At 45.3% G+C, this 26,915-nt stretch overlaps 2 protein-coding genes across 2 annotated transcripts in view; one reads left to right on the top strand and one right to left on the bottom strand.

Moving 5' to 3' along the window:
* The window catches only part of LOC121558330 (beta-chimaerin-like), a 48,378-nt gene extending 23,665 nt beyond the window's left edge, over positions 1-24,713 (bottom strand). Inside the window, exons 1-6 of the mRNA XM_041871731.2 lie at positions 24,120-24,713; positions 10,180-10,218; positions 7,489-7,544; positions 2,551-2,582; positions 2,005-2,118; positions 1,583-1,856 (exon numbers count right to left, since the gene is read on the bottom strand). Of these exons, the coding sequence (XP_041727665.1) occupies positions 1,583-1,856; positions 2,005-2,118; positions 2,551-2,582; positions 7,489-7,544; positions 10,180-10,218; positions 24,120-24,168 (564 nt within the window). The 5' untranslated portion in view covers positions 24,169-24,713. The remainder of the gene's footprint in view (positions 1-1,582; positions 1,857-2,004; positions 2,119-2,550; positions 2,583-7,488; positions 7,545-10,179; positions 10,219-24,119) is intronic.
* Positions 24,714-25,714: 1,001 nt separating this feature from the next.
* Positions 25,715-26,915, top strand: part of LOC121558326 (probable serine carboxypeptidase CPVL) — a 36,361-nt gene continuing 35,160 nt past the window's right edge. Inside the window, exons 1-3 of the mRNA XM_041871726.2 lie at positions 25,715-25,856; positions 26,101-26,282; positions 26,667-26,785. Coding sequence (XP_041727660.1) covers positions 25,852-25,856; positions 26,101-26,282; positions 26,667-26,785 — 306 coding nt within the window. The 5' untranslated portion in view covers positions 25,715-25,851. The remainder of the gene's footprint in view (positions 25,857-26,100; positions 26,283-26,666; positions 26,786-26,915) is intronic.

Raw genomic sequence — 26,915 nt, 5'->3', positions numbered from 1 at the left:
AAGGGTACTGCTATGGGATCCCCTATGGCAACTAACTATGCTTATTTGTATGTGGGTTACATGGAGAAACAGTCCATTTTCAACCCTCTCAAAAATGTTTTTTTATTATTTGGAAACGGTACATTTGTTCTATGGAGGGGTGATTCAAAAAAGCTCCAGGCATTCCATGCTTTTCTTAACTCTTGTTCTGAGCACCTGAGATTTACTATACATTTACATTTTTAGTCATTTAGCAGACGCTCTTATCCAGAGCGACTTACATGAGCAATTAGGGTTAAGTGCCTTGCTTAAGGGCACATCGACAGATTTTTCACCTAGTCGGCTCGGGGATTAGAACCAGCGACCTTTCGGTTACTGGCACAACGCTCTTACCCACTAAGCTACCTGCCGCCCTATACAATCTGACACACGTCAAATCAGTTTCCTTGATCTTCTGATTTTGTGTGAGGATAATGTTCTATACACTGATCTTTACAGGAAACATACTGATCGTAACAGTTTGTTGAGGGCTGATAATTGTCACCTGCTTCCCTTGAAGCCAATTCTGTCGAATCAAAAATAATTGGAAAAAACTATCAGATTTCGACAGAAATATGGCTGGGACGCAAAGAAAATTCAAGGAGACGGTGTACAAAAATTGTCAGATTAATACTGCCAGATTAATACTGCCATTGAGAAAATTCAAAACAAATCGAGACCTGATCTCTTTCAAGGACAGTCTCGCAAAAAGAAGCATTCTTGCGTTCTAACTACACGCTATTCAAAGTGCTCTGAACAAATTAACGGAATCGTTCACAAACATTGGCACATTCTAAGATCCGATGACAGTATTGGTTATGTGTTTTCGGACCCTCCCTTGGTCGTATTCTCTGATTTACCACCCCTAAATATCCCTGCACCAGCCATTCTTGTGATTATTGTGATTTTGCTATTCATTATACATGTTTGTGGGCCTATGTAGCCAAGTTGTATCTATGATCGTATGCTATCTATTAATGGTTTTTGCATGTTCTGTTTATCTGTGAATTAACCAATGATATCAGGCCACACCCGGCCATGATTACAGACACCTGTGTGTGTCCTTTGACACTATATAAACTAGTGACCGGCAGTGTTTGTCATTATACCCTGATGAAGACTGCTTGTCTGTCGAAACGTTGTTTATCAGGTTATTAAATTATTGCATCTGAGCTCATAGAGTGTGAGGCTTTCCTTTTCTTTTTCAGGTCACAACTATAGTCAGGAAAAACTCTGGTCTATTACAGTCTATAGCTAGGGCCCAGAGTTGTTCCTGTTCAGGTCACAACTATAGTCAGGAAACACAACAGTAGTAGATGTAGGCTAGTAGTGGATGTAGCGCGTTAATACATAGATAACCTCTGGTGCTATGGGAGAAAATCATGATCACCACCATCATCATCACAATCACCACCATCATCACAATCACCACCACCATCACAATCACCACCAATGTCATCAATACCATCATCAATGTGATCATCACCAATGTGATCATCACCAATGTAACTTTTCATAGCACTTTTAGTTACATAAAGAATGTCAAAGCGGTCTAGTATCTCACCTTACTGTCCTCTCTCTGGAAGGTGACCCTACGGGGTTCAGTGCATCTTCGGCTCAGCCGGTGCCCCATCTTGTCCTTCAGCAGGGAGGTGTAGCCCAGGTGTTCATAGATGGGGTTGGTGGTCATCTTGGCAATGTACTCTGCAGCCTTGGTCTCGATGTACAGGGTGATGAGGCCATCCGTCACCAGGTCGTGGACCGTCTCGAAGCGCTTCTCCCCCACAAAGTGCTTCCCGTCATAGAACAGTCGGTAGTTCAGGGTCTGGTGCCCAAACCTGGGGAGAGGGGGTAGAGTGAGTGGGTGGGTAGAGGGAGGGAGGGAGCCAGGGAGTGAGGGAGGGAGGAGAGAGAAGGAAGGAAGGGAGAGTCTTTGACGAGGTGTGTATATTTAGTATGTAAATGTGTGTGTACTGTGTACGGTACCTTAAGGCCAAGGTGTTGGTCCCTGGCTGTCTCTGGCTCTCTCTGACGAGGTAAGCCCCCTCTGCTCCTCCCAGTAGCTCATCTGCATACTCTCTCGATAGCATGCCATGGAACCTTGAGAGAGCCACAAGTCTCCTGTCAATGCTGCCACAAGTCTCCTGTCAATGCTGCCACAAGTCCCCTGTCAATGCTGCCACAAGTCTCCTGTCAATGCTGCCACAAGTCTCCTGTCAATGCTGCCACAAGTCTCCTGTCAATGCTGCCACAAGTCCCCTGTCAATGCTGCCACAAGTCCCCTGTCAATGCTGCCACAAGTCTCCTGTCAATGCTGCCACAAGTCCCCTGTCAATGCTGCCACAGGATGTGCACACACACACACAAAGATGTGCACACACACACACACACACACACACACACACACCTTCAACGCCCTAACCACATGAAAAGCTAGTCGTTAATGATAAATCACACAGCCAGTCTCCCCAGCAGCTGTATTAGAAAATGGATGAAAAAGATGACGATCACAAAGGAAGTCCCACTACTCACTCTCTGCCGTAATATCTGGGTCTGCTCTCCATCTGTAAAGCCAGAGGAGAGAGAGAAGATACATTGGCTGACAGAGAGATAGTCAGTTGAAATGTCACTTCAATGGCTTGGCCAAGAGCTCTCACAACCTGTTTTGATTGAAGGATATGGGTTTCTATGTCCCTCTGTCTCTATCGGGGAACAGATATCTCTTTCTCTCTGTCTGAGTCTCTCTGCCTCTCTGTCTGTGTGTCTTTCTCTCACCTTGTATCTGTCTCTGTTTCTGTCTCTGTATCAGTCTGTCTCCCTCTCTCTGTGTCTGTCTCTCTCTGTCTCGGTCTCCCTCTCTCTGTCTCTGTATCAGTCTGTCTCCCTCTCTCTGTGTCTGTCTCTCTCTGTCTCTGTCTCCCTCTGTATCAGTATGTCTCTCTCTGTGTGTCTGCCTCCCTCTCTCTGTGTGTCTGCCTCCCTCTCTCTGTGTGTCTGCCTCCCTCTCTCTGTGTGTCTGCCTCCCTCTCTCTGTGTGTCTGCCTCCCTCTCTCTGTGTCTGCCTCCCTCTCTCTGTGTCTCTCTCTCTCCCTCTGTGTCTGTCTCTCTCTCTGTGTCTCTCTCTCTCTCTCTGTGTCTCTCTCTCTCTCTGTGTGTCTCTCTCTCTCTGTGTGTCTCTCTCTCTCTCTCTCTCTGTGTCTCTCTCTCTCTCTCTGTGTCTCTCTCTCTCTCTCTGTGTCTCTCTCTCTCTCTCTGTGTCCGTCTCCCTCTCTCTGTGTCCGTCTCCCTCTCTCTGTGTCCGTCTCCCTCTCTCTGTGTCCGTCTCCCTCTCTCTGTGTCCGTCTCCCTCTCTCTGTGTCAGTCTCCCTCTCTCTGTGTCAGTCTCCCTCTCTCTGCGTCAGTCTCCCTCTCTCTGCGTCAGTCTCCCTCTCTCTGCGTCTGTCTCTCTGTGTCTGTCTCTCTGTGTCTGTCTCTCTGTGTCTGTCTCTCTGTGTCTGTCTCTCTGTGTCTGTCTCTCTGTGTCTGTCTCCCTCTCTCGGTCTTTCTCTCTCTGTGTCTCTCTCGGTCTTTCTCTCTCTGTGTCAGTCTCTCTCTGTGTCAGTCTCTCTCTGTGTCAGTCTCTCTCTGTGTCAGTCTCTCTCTGTGTCAGTCTCTCTCTGTGTCAGTCTCTCGGTCTCTGTCTCCCTCTCTCTGTGTCAGTCTCCCTCTCTCTGTGTCAGTCTCCCTCTCTCTGTGTCAGTCTCCCTCTCTCTGTGTCAGTCTCCCTCTCTCTGTGTCAGTCTCCCTCTCTCTGTGTCAGTCTCCCTCTCTCTGTGTCAGTCTCCCTCTCTCTGTGTCAGTCTCCCTCTCTCTGTGTCAGTCTCCCTCTCTCTGTGTCAGACTCCCTCTCTCTGTGTCAGACTCCCTCTCTCTGTGTCAGTCTCCCTCTCTCTGTGTCAGTCTCCCTCTCTCTGTGTCAGTCTCCCTCTCTCTGTGTCAGTCTCCCTCTCTCTGTGTCAGACTCCCTCTCTCTGTGTCAGACTCCCTCTCTCTGCGTCAGTCTCTCTGTGTCTCTCTCTCTGTGTCTGTCTCTCTGTGTCTGTCTCCCTCTCTCGGTCTCTGTCTCTCTCTCTCTCTCTCTCTCTCTCTCTTTCTCCCTCTCTCTGTGTCTCTCGGTCTTTCTCTCTCTGTGTCTCTCTCTCTGTCTTTCTCTCTCTGTCTTTCTCTCTCTGTCTTTCTCTCTCTGTCTTTCTCTCTCTGTCTTTCTCTCTCTGTCTTTCTCTCTCTGTCTTTCTCTCTCTGTCTTTCTCTCTCTGTCTTTCTCTCTCTGTCTTTCTCTCTCTGTCTTTCTCTCTCTGTCTTTCTCTCTCTGTCTTTCTCTCTCTGTCTTTCTCTCTCTGTCTTTCTCTCTCTGTCTTTCTCTCTCTGTGTCAGTCTCTCTCTGTGTCAGTCTCTCTCTGTGTCAGTCTCTTTCTGTGTCTCCCTCTCGGTCTCTGTCTCCCTCTCTCTGTGTCTGTCTCCCTCTCTCTGTGTCTGTCTCCCTCTCTCTGTGTCTGTCTCCCTCTCTCTGTGTCTGTCTCCCTCTCTCTGTGTCAGTCTCCCTCTCTCTGTGTCAGTCTCCCTCTCTCTGTGTCAGTCTCCCTCTCTCTCTGTGTCAGTCTCCCTCTCTCTGTGTCAGTCTCCCTCTCTCTGTGTCAGTCTCCCTCTCTCTGTGTCAGTCTCCCTCTCTCTGTGTCAGTCTCCCTCTCTCTGTGTCAGTCTCCCTCTCTCTGTGTCAGTCTCCCTCTCTCTGTGTCAGTCTCCCTCTCTCTGTGTCAGTCTCCCTCTCTCTGTGTCAGTCTCCCTCTCTCTGTGTCAGTCTCCCTCTCTCTGTGTCAGTCTCCCACTCTCTGTGTCTGTCTCCCTCTCTCTGTGTCAGTCTCCCTCTCTCTGTGTCTGTCTCCCTCTCTCTGTGTCTGTCTCCCTCTCTCTGTGTCAGTCTCCCTCTCTCTGTGTCAGTCTCCCTCTCTCTGTGTCAGTCTCCCTCTCTCTGTGTCAGTCTCCCTCTCTCTGTGTCAGTCTCCCTCTCTCTGTGTCAGTCTCCCTCTCTCTGTGTCAGTCTCCCTCTCTCTGTGTCAGTCTCCCTCTCTCTGTGTCAGTCTCCCTCTCTCTGTGTCAGTCTCCCTCTCTCTGTGTCAGTCTCCCTCTCTCTGTGTCAGTCTCCCTCTCTCTGCGTCAGTCTCCCTCTCTCTGCGTCAGTCTCCCTCTCTCTGCGTCAGTCTCCCTCTCTCTGCGTCAGTCTCCCTCTCTCTGCGTCAGTCTCCCTCTCTCTGCGTCAGTCTCTCTGTGTCTCTCTCTCTGTGTCAGTCTCTCTGTGTCTCTCTCCCTCTCTCGGTCTCTGTCTCCCTCTCTCGGTCTCTGTCTCCCTCTCTCGGTCTCTGTCTCCCTCTCTCTTTCTCCCTCTCTCTCTTTCTCCCTGTGTCTGTCTCTCTCTGTGTCTCTCTGTCTCTCTCTGTCTCTCCGTCTCTCTCTGTGTGTGTCTGTCTCCCTCTCTCTGTGTCTGTCTCCCTCTCTCTGTGTCTGTCTCTCTGTGTCTGTCTCTCTGTGTCTCCCTCTGTGTCTGTCTCTCTCTGTGTCTCTCTGTGTCTGTCTCTCTCTGTCTCTCTGTGTCTCTCTGTGTCTCTCTGTGTCTCTCTCTCTGTGTCTGTGTCTCCCTCTGACTAAGCAACTCTGTCTCTAATCCTGCCAATTGCCTAACCTCTTTTTACCATTCGGTGCCAGATTAGAGATAAGAAAACGACAATGTGGTAAATTATTAGTTGTTAGTTACATTATCACAACAGAGCAGGCATCCTATCAGAAAATACTGTGGTCTATATGGTTGCCTCCTTGATTCTGAGAAGTGCACACTTTGGGAGAAGGGTAGAGAATGGGGGTGTATCTTACAGTGCCTTCGGAAAGTATTCAGACCCCTTCCCTTTTTCCACTTTGTTTACGTTACAGCCTTATTCTAAAATGGATTAAATATAATTTTTTCTCAATCTACACACAATACCCCATAATGACAAAGCGAAAACAGGTTTAGACATTTTTGCAAATGTATTAAAAATAAAAAACAGAAATACCTTATTTACATAAGTATTCAGACCCTTTGCTATGAGACTCAGGTGAGCTCAGGTGCATCCTGTTTCCATTGATCATCCTTGAGATGTTTCTACAACTTGATTGGAGTCCACCTGTGGTAAATTCAATTGAATGGACATGATTTGGAAAGGCACACACCTGTCTACATAAGGTCCCACAGTTGACAGTGCATGTCAGAGCAAAAACCATGAGGTCGAAGGAATTGTCCGTAGAGCTCCGAGATAGGATTGTGTCGAGGCACAGATCTGGGGAAGGGTACCAAAATGTCTGCAGCATTGATGGTCCCCACAGTGTCCTCCACCATTCTTAAATGGAAGAAGTTTGGAACCACCAAGACTCTTCCTAGAGCTGGCTGCCCGGCCAAACTGAGCAATCGGTGGAGAAGGGCCTTGGTCAGGGAGGTGACCAAGAACCCAATGGTCACTCTGACAGAGCTCCAGAGTTCCTCTGTGGAGATGGGAGAACCTTCCAGAAGGACAACCATCTCTGCAGCACTCCACCAAATCAGGCCTTTATGGTAGTGGCCAGACGGAAGCCACTCCTCAGTAAAAGGCACATGACAGGCCGATGGAGTTTGCCAAAAGGCACCTAAGGACTCTCAGATCATAAGAGACAAGATTCTCTGGTCTGATGAAACCAAGATTGAACTCGTTGACCTGAATGTCTGGAGGAAACCTGGCACCATCCCTATGGTGAAGCATGGTGGTGGCGGCATCATGCTGTGGGGATGTTTTTCAGTGGCAGGGACTGGGAGACTAGTCAGGATCGAGGGAAAGATGAACGGAGCGAAGTACAGAGAGATCCTTGATGATAACCTGCTCCAGAGCGCTCAGGACCTCAGACAGGGGCGAAGGTTCACCTTCCAACAGGACAACAACCTTAAGCACACAGCCAAGACAATGCAGGAGTGGCTTCAGGACAATTCTCAATGTTCTTGAGTGGCCAAGCCAGAGCCCGGACTTGAACCCGATCGAACATCTCTGGATGGACCTGAAAATAGCTGTGCAGCGACGCTCTCCCTCCAACCTGACAGAGCTTGAGAGGATCTGCAGAGAAGAATGGGAGAAACTCCCCAAATACAGGTGTGCCAAGCTTGTAGCGTCATAGCCAAGAAGACTCGAGGCTGTAATCACTGCCAAAGGTGTTTCAACAAAGTACTGAGTAAAGGGCCTGAATACTTATTTAAATGTGATATTTCAATTGTTGTTTTCTTTATAAATTTGCAAACATTTCTAAAAACCTGTTTTTTCTTTGTCATTATTTTTTACAATCCATTTTAGAATAAGGCTGTAACCTAACAAAATGTGGAAAAAGTCAAGGGGTCTGAACACTTGCACTGTATTTTGTTAAGTGATATACAGTACTGACCTCCTGAGGGCAGGTGATCCTCTTGGGCCGAGGAGCTTCCTGCTGGAGCTGGTACACTGTAAATGACAAACATGGACTGTCAGGTAAAAAGCATAGTATTCAGTATTAGAATGGCTGCACTGCTGAGGCCACAATATGTATAGATATGTATATGTATAGATATGTATAGATATGTACATGTACGCTTATTGAGTTACGCAGCCTTAAGGCCTCAACACAGTCTACGGAAACTGAGCCGACGGAGGTCCGTTTGCGTCGCGTTCCGAAAATTCAGACGCACAAATGTACGTAGAACTACGTAGAGAGCAACGCAAACAGACCTCCTTCTGCTCCGTTTGCGTAGACTGTGTAGACCCCTTTACAAACACACACACACACACACACACACTAATTCATGCATTACTTCCCTATGGGACAATAAAGTTTAGTAATGTATTCATTCATGCACTGTATGGGGTCATCAGCTGGACACTGTTAGCTAAGGACATGCAGTAATACTACAGTACAGCCATCACCAATGTATTCATCTCCTTTAAGTCCTATTTTCACTTATTTTTCTCCAATTTTGTGCACACATTTGTTTACATCCCTGTGAGTGAGCATTCCTCCTTTGCCAAGATAATCCATCCACCTGACAAGTTATTTGCCTTGCGATATATGCTCAAGCAGATGTCTAATCATTTATTTGAGTTACACAGTTATTAATAAACGACCCAATGCACTCCTCTTGCAACTCACTGTCACATGCGTAACAGTATTTTTAACCATGGAACATGTTTGCGTGTAGTGGTCCCAGCAGGACTTGGAAGGGGCACTAGATTCTGAGGAGTTAAACTTCCTAACGGACAGTTAGAAGGTTATAGTTGCTCTAATATTGGATATGCAGCATACACAGTCGCTGTATGGCCACTGAGAGTATGATTCAAAGATGGCTGGCTCACTTGTTGCCTAACTCCGAGCAAAGTCAACAAGGAACAGTAGGAACACCAGGAGCCATTAGCGAAGTCGAAGATATCCGTGGGCTGATCTCTCTCAGTGGTTTATATGACAGGTCCCATTTATCACCAAACCCTCTGTGTGAATGTCAATGGATATTTCACAGAGGGGCTGCATCCCAAATGGCACCCTATTCCCTATGTAGTGCACTACTTTTGATCAGGGCCCATAGTATACTATATAGAGAATAGGGCACCATTTGGGATACAGATCTAGTCTAGGGCCCTAATGCAGGACGCTAACAGTGTCTATTAATCCTAGTACTGGGACACAATGGGGAGACACAGGATGCATCCCAAATGGCACCATTTTACCCTACAAAGTGTACTACATTTGACCAGAGCCCAGAACTACAGTAAATAGGGTATAGGGTTTATTTTAGGATGCAAACAAAGTAACCCAGTGACACACGTACCAGCAGCGCTGAGGCGAGCTGCCATCATGGATTAAGTGTACTTAAAGAGTCTGAGTTTTGGGTGTAAATCAGCGAAACTGTTGAAAATAGAATGGAGATGAAACGTGTAGTGGAGTGAGATGAATCACATCCAATGCTTAAGCCTGCGACAGTTGAATATATCTGAGCTGAGCTGGGCACATTGTCTGTGGTAATGTACCTATTCTGTAGGGCATTACTGGAGACACAGAGATTACACTATACTCATGTCATGCAATAAGAATGTGTATGACACTAAGAGTGTATCCCAAATGGCACCCTATTCCCTACATAGTGCACTACTTTTTTTATAACACAGCTTTATTGGTGAAGAACACAAAATTATACATGGTTACATATTTAGTGCGAAAGTAATGCACTAAATAGGGAATAGTAATGCACTAATTAGGAAACAGGGTGCCATTTGGGGACACATCCTAAGAATGGTGGACGATGCAGGATTAGAAGAAAGACAAGAGTGTTGTTCCCAGAACTCTTTCCTCATTGTAATGTAACACAGCATTGGGAGTCGTGCTGTTTCCTCATTGTAATGTAACACAGCATTGGGAGTCGTGCTGTTTCCTCATTGTAATGTAACACAGCATTGGGAGTCGTGCTGTTTCCTCATTGTAATGTAACACAGCATTGGGAGTCGTGCTGTTTCCTCATTGTAATGTAACACAGCATTGGGAGTAGTGTTGTTTCCTCATTGTAATGTAACACAGCATTGGGAGTAGTGTTGTTGCGTAAAAGGTTAAGTCTCTGTACTGAATCTTCCCCACAACAGACTTTCCATGCGGGAGAAGACAGACTCCTGACTTTGAGTTTTTGTTTTAGTCAGGACAACTCACGTCAACCAGCAAGACCTGGACTTCTTCCACGGACACACACACACACACACACACACACACACACACACACACACACACACACACACACATCTTCCACGAACATGACGAAGACATAGTGAGCTCTAAAAATATCTCTCAGCCGGCGTTAGAAGAGAGAAGATTGGAGAGGAGAGAGAACTAACAAGAAGCTGTGCTGAAGCATGGAGCGTCCCAAGAAGCCTCACTGTACACACTACCTGTAATAACAGATGAAAGTATTTCTGCTTTAATATCCTGATATGATCACCTAAAGAGTCCTTTGTAGTGACATGCAGCAGCCTGGTGGCCATGATGACTAGGCTTCTAGCATTCCACATTCCTCATCGACAACCAATGACTTCACACTGGATAAACAGTACTTTAGATACTTACAGTAAGACTTCCATATGGGCGGTTGGTAATCCTCAGGGTCTGAAACAACAACACAGGAGGTGGATCAGTGGTCAGAGAGAGAGAGAGATAGGGAGAGACAGACAGAGACCCACAAAAACAAATCCAATTTTGATAAACTCCCATATCTATTGGGTGAAATACCACAGTGTGCCATCACAGCAGCAAGATTTGTGACCTGTTGCCACAAGAAAAGGGCAACCAGTGAAGAACAAACACCATTGTAAATACAACCCATATTTATGTTTATTTATTTTCCCTTTTGTACTTTAACTATTTGCACATCATTATAACACTGTACGTAGCCATAATATGACATTTGAAATGTATTTATTCTTTCTATTGTTTATCTCACTTGTTTATTATCCATTTCACTTGCTTTGACAATGTAAACATATGTTTCCCATGCCAATAAAGCCCCTTAAATTGAATTGAAATGAGAGAGAGTGAGAGAGAGAGACAGACAGACAGAGCAAGAGAGAGCGAGAGACAGAGACAGAGACAGAGACAGAGAGAGCAAGAGAGAGACAGAGAGAGAAAGAGAGCGAGTGTTCAGAATTAGAAAGACGGGAGTTAGAAGGGTAAAGGGTTACAAAACAGGCATGTATTCTTTGTTTATTGGGTGAATTGTCAAATCTCTCATGTCTCTCTGCGACCCAGTTACATTCACTCTGAATGGATTATGAACTCATCATCACCATGGTTATTTCAGAGTTGTTTATGTCTCAGTCTAGTTATTCTGCTAGACTAGCATCATTATACACAGGGTTTATTCACACTGTGAAGCCTCATGAGATGCTCATTGCTCAGTGAGTGAATACAGTTTCATTCAGTCTTCCTGCTTCAAGGAAAATCAATACACATGTCCACCTTATTATTTTAGTTAACAGGCTGTCTCCCAATGGCACCCTATTCCCTACATAGTGCACTACTTTTGACCAAAAGTAGTGCACTATGTAGGGAATAGGATGCCATTTGGGATGCAGACAAGGTTGCCAGTCAACAGATCTATAGTACCTGATGCAGCCCAGGGATATGTCCCTTCTTCACAGATAGATCCATCTTTATAAACACCTTTCAAGGCTAGCATTATGCCATGATGATGATACACAGTATTCATTACCCAAGAAGGGCAAAACAAATTAGAAAACGTGGAAATGCAATTTCCAGCCCAACACCCATGGGATCTGCTGTAACCTAAGGGGAAATGTGCTACTTTAATTGCATCGACGGTTGAGGTTTGTGTTTAATGCAGAATAATGTAACCACCATTTCTTATTCCTGTACTCTCTCATCATGCCCACAGTGTTCCCTTGGTAACGCATAAGTTGGTCCAACTTCCTCCTGCATAATATACTACCTACTATATGCTCCGTAAGTACCTTCACATAGTCATGTTGTACTGTTACAGTATATAGGCATATCTAATGAATTAGTAGGGCTATCCTATGGATCTTAGGCTGGCAAGGCTGTGCATGACAACTATTCCAGAAACGTAGAGACCTACTGTGGGGCTAAGTCCTCTACTATCTTACAGACGCTTAGCAAGGTATCATTGTGTAAACGTAGCTAATAATATTGAAGCAGGTGGAATGATGGAACGTGGCCTTAATGCATCACAAGGCTCACATATCTCTCTGCTGTTCCCGGTGGAAGGATGTCACTGACAGCTGGAGTAATTGCATGTGTGAACAATGAATCACATGAAGTTAGAAGAGACACTGACTTCATTTAAAAACACCCAGGGACATCAGTCAAGGGATCAATATGGCGACCCGCTGTTCACCCCCAGGGGACGGGCTGCATGCTAACTACTGACTACCCTAGGGCTACCACAGGCACACCTGAGAGAGTCAAGAAGAGCTCTCTCTCTCTCTCTCTCTCTCTCTCTCTCTCCTCTCCTAAATGGCACCCTATTCACTTTACAGTGCATTATATTTATAGTCAACATAGGGGCACTGGTCAAAAGTAGTGCACTATAAAAGGAAGTAGGGTTCTATTTAGGACACAGCCACTAAGCTCACTGGCAGACCTGCCTCCTGTAGTACAGTTCCTGGCAGAGAGCGGGGCTCTGAGGAACCAACCAGACAATGTCTGAGTGAGTGACCGGTCCACTGGATCACTATGTTAACCACACACTGACTGTTTTGTTGTCATCATTGGCAATTTCCATACAGTCACTTTCATGTGAGAGCTTTGAGGTGCATACTCAGTGTGCATCCCAAGTGGCACCCTATTCCCATGAAGCTAGGGTTACGGTTGTGGTTGAGTCTAGGGTTAGGGTTGAACCAGGATGTGGTCATGAAGCTAGGGTTACGGTTGTGGATGAGGGTTAGGGTTGAACCAGGATGTGGACATGAAGCTGGGGTTAGGGTTCTGGATGAGGGTTAGGGTTGAACCAGGATGTGGACATGAAGCTAGAGTTAGGGTTCTGGATGAGGGTTAGGGTTGAACCAGGATGTGGACATGAAGCTAGGGTTAGGGTTAGGTATAGGGTGCCATTTGGGACGCAGCCATGCTGTACTCTGTGTCTACAGTCATACATCTGACTGATAAAAACCAAATGCCTTTGTTCAAAAGATCTAGTTTGCATCTCAAATAGCAACCAATTCACTACACTTCCCTTATGGGCCCAGGTATAAAGTAGCAAACTATAGAGGGAATAGGGTGCCATTTGAGATGTAACCACACTGTATGTCTACAGTGATATACTGTATGTGTCACAAAGCCTTTGTTCAATAGATCTAATCAGCACTCAGAAGAGATACTTTTTATGGACAAACTTTCCCTAACTCAAAACGCAGGCACTTCAGAACACGGCTTGAGTCGTATAAAGTTGATTGGCCTTCCGGCTCCATATACTAGATTGCTTTGGGAGGGAAATGTATTGTCAAATCAAATCAAATTGTATTTGTCACATGCGCCGAATACAACAGGTGTAGACCTTACAGTGAAATGTTTACTGGATCATTATTTACTTACAAGCCCTTAACCAACAATGCAGTTTTAAGAAATAATACCAAAAAAAAAGAAAAATCACACAAAATATACAATATAAAATAATAAGCAATAAAAGTAACAAATAATTAAAGAGCAGCAGTTAAAATAACAATAGCGAGGCTATATACAGGGGGTACCAGTACCGAGTCAATGTGCAGGGGCACCGGTTAGTCGAGGTAATTGAGGTAATATGTACATGTAGGTAGAGTTATTAACGTGACTATGCATAGATAATAAACAGAGAGTAGCAGCAGCGTAAAAGAGGGGGGGAGGGGGCAATGCAAATAGTCCTGGTAGCCATTTGATTAGATGTTCAGGAGTCTTATGGCTTGGGGGTAGAAGCTGTTAAGAAGCCTCTTGGACCTAGACTCGGCGCTCAGGTACCGCTTGGTCATTGTGTCTCTGCTCTGGCGAACAATCAAATTGAATGATTCTACTGCAGATCATTTGGAGAAGGTGATTTATTTTGGTCACCTTGCCAAACACTGACTTTTCCTTACTATTCTTTTGAATAACGGGTTATTCTGGAATGGTTGTCTGGGGGGTTGAGGGGGGTGGAGGTCCTTCAGGGCAGGCCCAGAGCTGACGTATACTACTCTAAATGACTTTAAGCTCATTAAATGGATGGTATAAGGGTTATGCTACATTTGGCAAAGCACAAGATATAAAGGACATGTTATTACACGCCTAAATAACATGACATGATTTGTGGAGCGTACTGTATATGTAGGTCTAAGAAAGGGTTTAGGAAAGCCTTAGAAGATATACTGATTTGTGACCGAATTTCAAATAGGGAAAATTTAACTCCTGCTGCCTGTGTGTGTTGTGGAGGGAGAATAGTGAGAGAACACATACACACACACACACACACACACACACACACACACACACCCACACACAGCCAGAGGGTAAGGAGACAGACAGATACAATTAATATCCTATTTCCCTCCATTACTCACCAGTCACTGGAAGAATTTGATAAAATAATTACAGCGGTGTGTGTGTGTGTGTGTTCTCGGCGGGGTGTTTGCTTTGGAAGCAAAGAGAATAAGAGATGAATAAAGATCAAGCTTAGCAAAGACGTTCTCCCCTGAGAGGACTTCTGCTCAAGCAAGATTTAACAAAACAGAGATTCCACGCCAGCGGAAGATATTTTTGGTATCTCAGATTGTTCTGGCAATTCTCACATGGAAACTTCATTGGGAGGAAGGATGTTTGAAATGCTTTTTACATTTGTATCACAAACCATTTGTGAGAAAATCATGATGAAATTGGCAATTTTAGGCCCTTTTTACACCTAGACATGCTTCCTGTAAGACCCTATGATCCGTACATGATACAGACACCATCTTGGAGTCATTATACTCCTTATCGTGTGCTCTAAAATATGGAGAATGTCTAGATTCTTTCAAAAATAATAACTCTGGAAATGTGACGTGTTTGAAGAGTATATTGTTAAACAATGTCTAAAAATAACCTAAATCTAAAATGGGTAGTTGAGATTAATATTTTTGATGTTGAATAAATGAAGGTGAAAATGTGTATTTCAGAATCTAGACATTCTCCATATTTTAGGGAGTATAATGACTCCAAGATGGTGTCTGTATCATGTACGGATCACAGATCATAGGGTCTTACAGGAAGCATGTCTAGGTGTAAAAAAGGCCTAAAATGGCTAATTTCATCATAATTATTTTTAATATTTGAGATACAAATGTCAAAAGCATGTTAAACATCCTTCCTCCCAATGAAGTTCCTATGTGAGAATTGCTAGAACAATTTGAGATCCCCAAAATATTTTCCGCTCCCGCTGGTGTGGAATCGCCCTAGAACACTCCTATTCACACTTCTCAGAAACAGGCCCCACGCTCCTCTCACCATCATCACTATCCATATGGACAGCTAGACCCAACCAAACAGATGGCCACACACACACACACACACACACACACACACACACATACACACACACCACTGAGCGTCAGATCATAGGGATGTAGCACCGCCCCTGTAGGGAGACCATCTGTGCAGCAAACTGCTCTAAAACAAGCATATCCATCCAGCCAGTGTGTGTGTGTGTGTGTGTGCACAGGTATGCACAGATGTGTGTGTGTGCGCACACAGGTGCATGCACAGGTATGCACAATCACACATACAGTGTGTACACAAGTGTGAATAAATAAATGTGTGTGTGTGTGTGTTTGTGCTGAGGGTCTTAGTGTGTTGTGAAATCTGTTATGAATGTATTGTCATGTTTTTAAAATTGTATAACTGCCTTCATTTTACTGGACCCCAGGAAGAGTAGCTGCTGCCTTGGCAGGAACTAATGGGGATCCATAATAAACCCTGGGAAGAGTAGCTGCTGCCTTGGCAGGAACTAATGGGGATCCATAATAAACCCAGGGAAGAGTAGCTGCTGCCTTGGCAGGAACTAATGGGGATCCATAATAAACCCGGGAAGAGTAGCTGCTGCCTTGGCAGGAACTAATGGGGATCCATAATAAACCCCGGGAAGAGTAGCTGCTGCCTTGGCAGGAACTAATGGGGATCCATAATAAACCCTGGGAAGAGTAGCTGCTGCCTTGGCAGGAACTAATGGGGATCCATAATAAACCCAGGGAAGAGTAGCTGCTGCCTTGGCAGGAACTAATGGGGATCCATAATAAACCCCGGGAAGAGTAGCTGCTGCCTTGGCAGGAACTAATGGGGATCCATAATAAACCCCGGGAAGAGTAGCTGCTGCCTTGGCAGGAACTAATGGGGATCCATAATAAACCCCAGGAAGAGTAGCTGCTGCCTTGGCAGGAACTAATGGGGATCCATAATAAACCCCAGGAAGAGTAGCTGTTGCCTTGGCAGGAACTAATGGGGATCCATAATAAACCCCAGGAAGAGTATCTGCTGCCTTGGCAGGAACTAATGGGGATCCATAATAAACCCCGGGAAGAGTAGCTGCTGCCTTGGCAGGAACTAATGGGGATCCATAATAAACCCCAGGAAGAGTAGCTGCTGCCTTGGCAGGAACTAATGGGGATCCATAATAAACCCCAGGAAGAGTAGCTGCTGCCTTGGCAGGAACTAATGGGGATCCATAATAAACCCCAGGAAGAGTATCTGCTGCCTTGGCAGGAACTAATGGGGATCCATAATAAACCCCAGGAAGAGTAGCTGTTGCCTTGGCAGGAACTAATGGGGATCCATAATAAACCCCAGGAAGAGTATCTGCTGCCTTGGCAGGAACTAATGGGGATCCATAATAAACCCCAGGAAGAGTATCTGCTGCCTTGGCAGGAACTAATGGGGATCCATAATAAACCCCAGGAAGAGTAGCTGTTGCCTTGGCAGGAACTAATGGGGATCCATAATAAACCCCAGGAAGAGTAGCTGCTGCCTTGGCAGGAACTAATGGGGATCCATAATAAACCCCAGGAAGAGTATCTACTGCCTTGGCAGGAACTAATGGGGATCCATAATAAACCCCAGGAAGAGTAGCTGCTGCCTTGGCAGGAACTAATGGGGATCCATAATAAACCCCAGGAAGAGTATCTGCTGCCTTGGCAGGAACTAATGGGGATCCATAATAAACCCCAGGAAGAGTAGCTGTTGCCTTGGCAGGAACTAATGGGGATCCATAATAAACCCCAGGAAGAGTATCTGCTGCCTTGGCAGGAACTAATGGGGATCCATAATAAACCCCAGGAAGAGTATTTGCTGCCTTGGCAGGAACTAATGGGGATCCATAATAAACCCCAGGAAGAGTAGCTGTTGCCTTGGCAGGAACTAATGGGGATCCATAATAAACCCCAGGAAGAGTAGCTGCTGCCTTGGCAGGAACTAATGGGGATCCATAATAAACCCCAGGAAGAGTATCTACTGCCTTGGCAGGAACTAATGGGGATCCATAATAAACCCCAGGAAGAGTAGCTGCTGCCTTGGCAGGAACTAATAGGGATCCATAATAAACCCCAGGAAGAGTAGCTGTTGCCTTGGCAGGAACTAATGGGGATCCATAATAAATACAAGTTTGGTGGGTTAGAGAACCCTTCTGACTGCAGACTCAGTATGCTGGTTAGGTTAGCATCAGCCCAGGCCAGGCTTCATCAGTTAGGGGGAAACACATTGTTTGGTAATGTGATTCCCTGGCTGCCTGGTGGAAGCCACTGAGGGAACCAGGGTTTCTAATTAATAATGAATGGAGAGATAGACGACAGATGCATGTTGCATTAAGCAACTCTCCCATCTCTGTATGGGGACATCAGGCTAGTTTTTCTGTTTTCATAAAAAACATACAACTGTTTAGTTATTGTTTTTTTAAAGTCACTAGAGGGTGAGATAACCTGCTAAAATTACTAGAATGTGAAAAAATGTCATCTTTATCTGTTGACACCAGTACTGTCCTGAAGCCAGACTCAACATGACTAGTAACAGTTTCCACTCCACTCCACTCCACTCCACTCCACTCCACTCCACTCCACTCCACTCCACTCCACTCCACTCCACTCCACTCCACTCCGTATGTGAATGCCTATGTGATGCAGAACAGAGTTCGACAGAAACATCTGTAGGACAACGTTTAAGAACAGATTGCTCTCTTCATTTGCAAGACTGTGTCCGCGTCCCAAATGGCACACTACCCCTATATGGTGCACTGGTGGGCCAGGGCACTACATAGGGATGCAGCCTATGAGACACAAATCCTGCCTCTGCTACTATCCAATGGTGTGGTTGCAGGCCTAGGGCAGAAGACGAGATACACTTTGATCCTGCATCCCTCCATGTATTCCCTGCCAGAGTAGGGCAGAGTGTTTCTTTCATCCTGCATCCCTCCATGTATTCCCTGCCAGAGTAGGGCAGAGTGTTTCTTTGATCCTGCATCCCTCCATGTATTCCCAGCCAGAGTAGGGCAGAGTGTTTCTTTGATCCTGCATCCCTCCATGTATTCCCTGCCAGAGTAGGGCAGAGTGTTTCTTTCATCCTGCATCCCTCCATGTATTCCCAGCCAGAGTAGGGCAGAGTGTTTCTTTCATCCTGCATCCCTCCATGTATTCCCTGCCAGAGTAGGGCAGAGTGTTTATTTCATCCTGCATCCCTCCATGTATTCCCTGCCAGAGTAGGGCAGAGTGTTTCTTCCATCCTGCATCCCTCCATGTATTCCCTGCCAGAGTAGGGCAGAGTGTTTCTTTCATCCTGCATCCCTCCATGTATTCCCTGCCAGAGTAGGGCAGAGTGTTTCTTTCATCCTGCATCCCTCCATGTATTCCCAGCCAGAGTAGGGCAGAGTGTTTCTTTGATCCTGCATCCCTCCATGTATTCCCTGCCAGAGTAGGGCAGAGTGTTTCTTTCATCCTGCATCCCTCCATGTATTCCCTGCCAGAGTAGGGCAGAGTGTTTCTTTCATCCTGCATCCCTCCATGTATTCCCAGCCAGAGTAGGGCAGAGTGTTTCTTTCATCCTGCATCCCTCCATGTATTCCCTGCCAGAGTAGGGCAGAGTGTTTCTTTCATCCTGCATCCCTCCATGTATTCCCTGCCAGAGTAGGGCAGAGTGTTTGCTGAGTGCTGTGTGACTAACAGTGTGCTGGTGCTCTCTACTCAGCTCTCCTGTGCCAGGAATGTGGAGGAGTGTTCTCTCAGATCACTGCACCGCACAAGCACGGCCACAAATGGTTTTTTCATCCAGGGGAATGAAAAATGATTGTGAAATATATCACTAATCTCTTCTTTTTTTCCCCATTGGAGTATAATATACAGTGCAAGTCAGTGTCTGGGAAACGGCTTTCATCAACGGTCTATTCTTCTTCCAAGACTGTATTACCCAGATTTCTACTATGGGTAATATCCTACAGTGGGATGGATGAACTTTGTGGGTAATATCCTACAGTGGGATGGATAAACATTGTGGGTAATATCCTAGAGTGGGATGGATAAACATTGTGGGTAATATCCTAGAGTGGGATGGATAAACATTGTGGGTAATATCCTACAGTGGGATGGATAAACATTGTGGGTAATATCCTAGAGTGGGATGGATAAACATTGTGGGTAATATCCTACAGTGGGATGGATAAACATTGTGGGTAATATCCTAGAGTGGGATGGATAAACATTGTGGGTAATATCCTAGAGTGGGATGGATAAACATTGTGGGTAACATCCTACAGTGAGTAACATCATTGTGGGTAACATCATTGTGGGTAACATCCTAGAGTGGGATGGATAAACATTGTGGGTAACATCCTAGAGTGGGATGGATAAACATTGTGGGTAACATCCTACAGTGGGATGGATAAACATTGTGGGTAACATCATTGTGGGTAACATCCTAGAGTGGGATGGATAAACATTGTGGGTAACATCCTAGAGTGGGATGGATAAACATTGTGGGTAACATCCTACAGTGGGATGGATAAACATTGTGGGTAACATCCTACAGTGGGATGGATAAACATTGTGGGTAACATCCTACAGTGGGATGGATAAACATTGTGGATAACATCCTAGAGTGGGATGGATAAACATGGTGGGTAACATCCTAGAGTGGGATGGATAAACATTGTGGGTAATATCCTACAGTGGGATGGATAAACATTGTGGGTAACATCCTACAGTGGGATGGATAAACATTGTGGGTAACATCATTGTGGGTAATATCCTACAGTGGGATGGATAAACATTGTGGGTAACATCCTAGAGTGGGATGGATAAACATTGTGGGTAACATCCTACAGTGGGATGGATAAACATTGTGGGTAACATCCTACAGTGGGTAACATCATTGTGGGTAACATCCTAGAGTGGGATGGATAAACATTGTGGATAACATCCTAGAGTGGGATGGATAAACATTGTGGGTAACATCCTAGAGTGGGATGGATAAACATTGTGGGTAACATCCTAGAGTGGGATGGATAAACATTGTGGGTAACATCATTGTGGGTAATATCCTACAGTGGGATGGATAAACATTGTGGGTAACATCCTACAGTGGGATGGATAAACATTGTGGGTAACATCATTGTGGGTAATATCCTACAGTGGGATGGATAAACATTGTGGGTAACATCCTAGAGTGGGATGGATAAACATTGTGGGTAACATCCTACAGTGGGTAACATCATTGTGGGTAACATCCTAGAGTGGGATAGATAAACATTGTGGGTAATATCCTACAGTGGGATGGATAAACATTGTGGGTAACATCCTACAGTGAGTAACATCATTGTGGGTAACATCATTGTGGGTAACATCCTAGAGTGGGATGTCTTTCTCCAGTCTTTCTGTTCATCCTGGTAGTTTCATCAATAATAACTTCAAAGCCAAGTCTTGATTGGCTGGACCGACCTCGCTCATGCAGTTTCCTCATACAGCCGCTGTGTCTCCACCGAGAGAGGACGGTCTAGTCAATCAAGGCTTGGAGACCAGAGCCTACTGTCACGCAGAAACAGCTGGCTTGGAGACCAGAGCCTACTGTCACGCAGAAACAGCTGGCTTGGAGACCAGAGCCTACTGTCACGCAGAAACAGCTGGCTTGGAGACCAGAGCCTACTGTCACGCAGAAACAGCTGGCTTGGAGACCAGAGCCTACTGTCACGCAGAAACAGCTGGCTTGGAGACCAGAGCCTACTGTCACGCAGAAACAGCTGGCTTGGAGACCAGAGCCTACTGTCACGCAGAAACAGCTGGCTTGGAGACCAGAGCCTACTGTCACGCAGAAACAGCTGGCTTGGAGACCAGAGCCTACTGTCACGCAGAAACAGCTGGCTTGGAGACCAGAGCCTACTGTCACGCAGAAACAGCTGGCTTGGAGACCAGAGCCTACTGTCACGCAGAAACAGCTGGCTTGGAGACCAGAGCCTACTGTCACGCAGAAACAGCTGGCTTGGAGACCAGAGCCTACTGTCACGCAGAAACAGCTGGCTTGGAGACCAGAGCCTACTGTCACGCAGAAACAGCTGGCTTGGAGACCAGAGCCTACTGTCACGCAGAAACAGCTGGCTTGGAGACCAGAGCCTACTGTCACGCAGAAACAGCTGGCTTGGAGACCAGAGCCTACTGTCACGCAGAAACAGCTGGCTTGGAGACCAGAGCCTACTGTCACGCAGAAACAGCTGGCTTGGAGACCAGAGCCTACTGTCACGCAGAAACAGCTGGCTTGGAGACCAGAGCCTACTGTCACGCAGAAACAGCAGAAGACAGCAGCATCACAGACACATGTGTTTACAGCAGCAAACCGAGGGGCTAATATAAAGCAGAACGTGTTGTGTTCACAGATTCATTTCTGAGGATGCGTCCCAAATTGCACCCTATTCCCTATATAGTACACTACTTTTGACCTGGACCCTGGGATCTGATCAAAAGTAGTGCACTATATAGGGTAGAGGGTGCCATTTGGGATGCAGACGGAGTCATACGCCTCATAGAAAAGATGATTCAAATGTTGTGTCTGTGTGCCAGAAAGCTCTCCAGGAAGATAATGATAGCCTTGTGTGACAGGCTCTCTATCCCTGGCAGCACAGTGCCTTGTAATGTCTGATCATTATATCCAGAGCCCAGCAATAATGACAAACCTCCACACCACAGTCAGAAAATACTTTCCCCTTAAAAGATACGGTGGTCAAGCGGTAAATCCACTGCTTTTGGCAACGTACTCATGAGATAATGTCTTGTGAAGTATGCGGTCGGCACAGCCATCCTGTATCAGCCTGGAACGATCGCTGCGTCCCAATTGGCACCCTATTCCTTATGTAGCAGCACTACTTTGGTCAAAACGTAGTGCACTTTATAGAGAATAGGGTGTCATTTGGGACGCAAACATTGTGTCTTGGCTCCCATGGGCAGAAGCGCCTTCTGGGCAATTTGATTCTGGTTGTGTAGTGTGGTATGGTTGGGTAGGTTGGGGGGTCATTAGAAGACACTAAAGAAATACGGGCTATCATATCATATGTTCACTCTGACGACAACAACCCAGCAGCAATAGGATAAAAGCTCCTCCCACCCACCCACTGTACATTCTGTAACTTATATTGAGTTTTGGTCACATTGTTGATCTTGACACAAACACCACCTTGCCCTGCACAGTTGACTGTTCCTATGGTCATTGATGGTTTGTGAGACAAGCAGCACATGCTTCACTATGGTGGATTATATTTTAGGAGTGACTTTTCCTCTGGGTAGAATAGTGGTGGCAACATCAAAGACATAAACACACACACGAACCCTCTCCTGGCTATTAAACTACTAAAAACAACTAGAATAACCACTTCTCCACTGAGATATACCACACACACACACACACACCACCTCCTTGTGGTTACTGGCGTGGCCTCCACATACATTAACCAACAGTGTGATAGTGATGTTTGCACTCTATACCCTGACAAACATGGGCACCACACGTTTATCTATACTGTGTGTGCAGGAGGAGGCTACAGCCAGCGACTGCTGTTTCACTCTCAGTTTGTTTGAGCAGCTGTGGCACTTTTCCAGTTCATATTCTGAACATTTCTGACATCAGTCTTCCTATCCTCTACATCAGGGCTCTCCAACCCTGTTCCTGGAGAGCTACCGTCCTGTAGGTTCACTCCAACCCTGTTCCTGGAGAGCTACCGTCCTGTAGATTTTCACTCCAACCCTGTTCCTGGAGAGCTACCGTCCTGTAGGTTTTCACTCCAACCCTGTTCCTGGAGAGCTACCGTCCTGTAGGTTTTCACTCCAACCCTGTTCCTGGAGAGCTACCGTCCTGTAGATTTTCACTCCAACCCTGTTCCTGGAGAGATACCGTCCTGTAGATTTTCACTCCAACCCTGTTCCTGGAGAGCTACCGTCCTGTAGGTTTTCACTCCAACCCCAATCTAACACACCTGAGTTGGTAGAACATAGCGTTTGCAACGCCAGGGTTGTGGGTTCGATTCCCACGGGGGGCAGTATGAAAATGTATGCACTCACTAACTGTAAGTCGCTCTGGATAAGAGCGTCTGCTAAATGACTAAAATGTAAAAATGAGACCCCTGCTCTACATGATTGACTCAGATACCGAGATAATCTTCTAGGCAGCTGATCCTATAGGTATCTAAAGACACTCAGACCACAGCATATATGGCATCTTGCCAACTAGCGAGTGACCGGCTTCAAATGTTTTACTGAGAATAAACAAGTATTTTTGAAATGTCACATCAAGCCCCAGTCTTCATGGGGGCATGATGGAAAATGGTAGATTTAGGTAGAGGGTCCCCATCCCTGGTGTCTCTACCAACCGAATATAGCAGTGGCCATACTTGCCAGTCAACAAGAGGATTATGGGGATAATTGAGAATTTTATGATAGTTATCCAAACAAAACCACATGTACATGAATGACAAGTCCAACCCTACAATCTCAGCCTCTTCATTGAGAGAGGCGTTCACTTCCTATCCAAGATGATGCCTCACTGAAACCAGACGCAAGAAGGTATGCGTTAAAAACACATAAACACACATTCTATTTGCCAACGACTAGACTGGTCTGTCACTCTCAATCAAGCTCTTGAACGTGGCACGTTTATCGTTCTATGTTCAGCGGCAGAGGAGGTGAAAGAGAACAAGAGATGAGATAATTATTATAGACGCGAACGTAGCCGACTGGTGTCGTGATTTATTGTGTGACGTCTGTCAATTACCCACAGATCGAGATTTTAAAAAAGTTCCATAATGTGTATCACAAACGAAATTCATGCATGCCAGCTTTGACACAGTTAACTCACAAGTCCCTATATTAATTGCATTATGCAATAAATATGAGAGAGAGAGAGAGAATAACGAGGGTGATAATATTACCATTGATAAGCCTAACAAATAATTAAATGTTATTATAAGGCCAAATAATATATATAGGAAATTGTTTGTTATTTGTTTTATCAAACAAAATATTTTCATTTAGGACTCTTACCAGAAGACACTGATGAACCCGACAGGCTTGAGTTGCTGGATACTGCCATCCCAATCCGCTTCAGGCTCGGTCTGGTCACTCGCGGTCGGTCGAGGTGCGCTCACAGCCCGTCCCCGGTAGTCCGTCCATTTCACTATGTCACGTAGCGTAGCCTCCTCTCACTCGCTGCTTTGGCACGAACTGACACTGTTTATTTCACGTCCGTTTTCGTTCCTTCTGAATTCCTGTTCTTGTAGGTGTAACGTTCCAGCGCGCTTTCACTTCTCTCCGTTCCTTTCCCTGGTGGTTCCCTGCGCGCCGTCTGTTGCCGCATTTACTGTAGCTCCACTCACTGGCAGTAGTGTAAAAAATAGTCAAGCGACAGGATCACAGGAACAAGATCAACTTTCGATCATCTTGTCTAAATGCACAACTATACACACCATTAAAGTTTGTCAAATGTATCCACTGGAAGGGCGGCATATGCTTTCGCCATGTTGAATAAAAAATACACTATCGTTTCCATGTGGTGGTGCCACTTCTGGGATCGAATAAACACACTACACTGGGACGGAGCCGCCTTCTTAAAGTGGAAGTATTCAGTAAACTGAAATAGACGGCTGAACTCCAGTCAATCTGAAGCGGATCTATTCCTTTGAGCTCTGACCTTTGATTTCAATATGATGATGAGGATGATGATGATGATGATGACAGAGTGCGTGAGTGCAGGGCAGGCTGCTGCTGGTTCAGAGGTTCACTCCCAACTGCCATAATAAAATCAAATAGCCAGAATAAAATACATATTTGAGGATGTTTAATCAGAATATAAACATGATGACAACTGTATTCGACTATATTGCATGTATTCAACTCCAAACCATAAAGTCCATTTACACCCTTTAATCATAATAATAATAATAATATAATAATATGCCATTTAGCAGACGCTTTTATCCAAAGCGACTTACAGTCATGTGTGCATACATTTTTATGTGTGGGTGGTCCCGGGGATCGAACCCACTAACCTGGCGTTACAAGCGCCATGCTCTACCAATTGAGCTACAGAGACCACAGATCCATAGGAGATTGATTTCCACAGCCTAAAAAAATAGTTTTTCTCTAAACTATATAGGCCGTGTTTAAACAGGCAGCCCAATTCGGATACTTTTTGCACTAACTGATCTTTTGACCAATCAGATCTGAAATGTATATATTATTAAAAGATCTGACGTGATTGGTCAAAAGACCAATTAGTGGAAAGAATATCAGAATTGGGCTGCCTGTGTAAACGCAGCCTTTGTCACCTCACATAGCATGCATGTGTCTGTGTGCGACCACATAATTCATTTTTTAAAATCTATTTACCTAGGCATACTAAAATGTCTCCCAAGATTAGGGGAATGTGTCCATTTTTGAGTGTAGGACCTAAAAATACACTGCCTGGAGAAGTGTTTTACAAGAAAACAGTAACATTTAACAACCATCTGGATAGATCGTAAACAAATGGTGCCGAATTTAGCAGTTGCGAAAGTTCTTTGACATGAAGAAATGTTGAGTACCGGAAATGCACTGTTGGGGTGAAGGATCAGATTACATAAAATCACATGATCGCTCATCCAGTTGATCATGTGACCAATGGATATTTTAACAACAGCGGAGCAGCAACGTGAAAGTACAGATGGTTTGATTTATCTTGCTTCAATAACACGGATTAGCTGGCTGCTCTGAATTCCATCCGAGGCGAGCGCAAATTATGGGGTATGTTTGCAAAATAAAAGTGTATGAAAGCCTGGTCATTGGATTATTCAGTGCAGTTCTCTCAATGGTTATTTGACTAGGCTAGTTACATAGTTCCTTCTTATGTATTGAACATACTGGAAGAAGACATGCGCAAACTAGCTAAAGCAGAAAGTTGGACATTTGATAATGCAAAAAGTGTGAGAATTAAATTGTGTCGAAACTGAACTATCACATTTCTCTGCTTTCTACTCACCCGTGACAGAATGTTAGAGGAGACGCTGTGTGTCCTTCTCCTGTGGACTTCCCTGGAGGCAGCGCAGTCAAGGGGCTGCTCGAGTTTCTTCTGCCGGAAATCTCACCGTGTCAGCGCGCTCTCCAGAGGATCCGACCCCGGCAAGCCGCTCTTTCTCACCCCCTACCTGGAAAAGGGCAACATCGAAGAGGGTAGGTTGGTTTACTTTACTCAGAAACGATATTTTGGTATTTTGTTCATTTGTTTAACTGTTAATACTGTCCCAAATGTTGTACATGGCAGTAGTCAAGTTTCAAAAACTGATGATGATGCGATATACATTTTGCATCATCAACACAGTTAGGATCCCCATTAGCTGTTGCACTATGTAGCAGCTACTCTGCCTGGGGTCCATGCCACAAAGCATGACATGACAGAGTGCAGAACAGTTCTTACAATGTTGCTATGTTAACATCATGAATGGTACAGTATTACACAGAAGTCTGATAAAGACTAATCGTAGTGTTCAGATTAAACTAGGCTTGAGACAGTTTTTTTCTGTATATTTGAAAGCAATGATCTCTTCTATCTTTCAGCACGGAAGCAGAGTCTGGTAGGTCCCCTGCCTGGTGCCAATGTGAAGAGTTATGGTGGCTACCTCACTGTCAACAAGAAATACAACAGCAACCTCTACTTCTGGTTCTTCCCTGCTCAGGTACTTTTGACCAGGGCCCTTAGGGAATAGGGTGCAACCCATATCAACTGCAGTGTTCTCCTCCTCAGTTTCACTCGTGACAAGAATGAATAGCACATGTTTATCTAGCAATCACCTTTCATCAGCTCCT

This window comes from Coregonus clupeaformis, unplaced genomic scaffold, assembly GCF_020615455.1.
Source record: "Coregonus clupeaformis isolate EN_2021a unplaced genomic scaffold, ASM2061545v1 scaf0386, whole genome shotgun sequence".
Lineage (NCBI taxonomy): Eukaryota > Metazoa > Chordata > Actinopteri > Salmoniformes > Salmonidae > Coregonus > Coregonus clupeaformis.
Note: the sequence above shows the minus strand (reverse complement) of the source record. Positions and strands in the feature narration are given on the sequence as shown.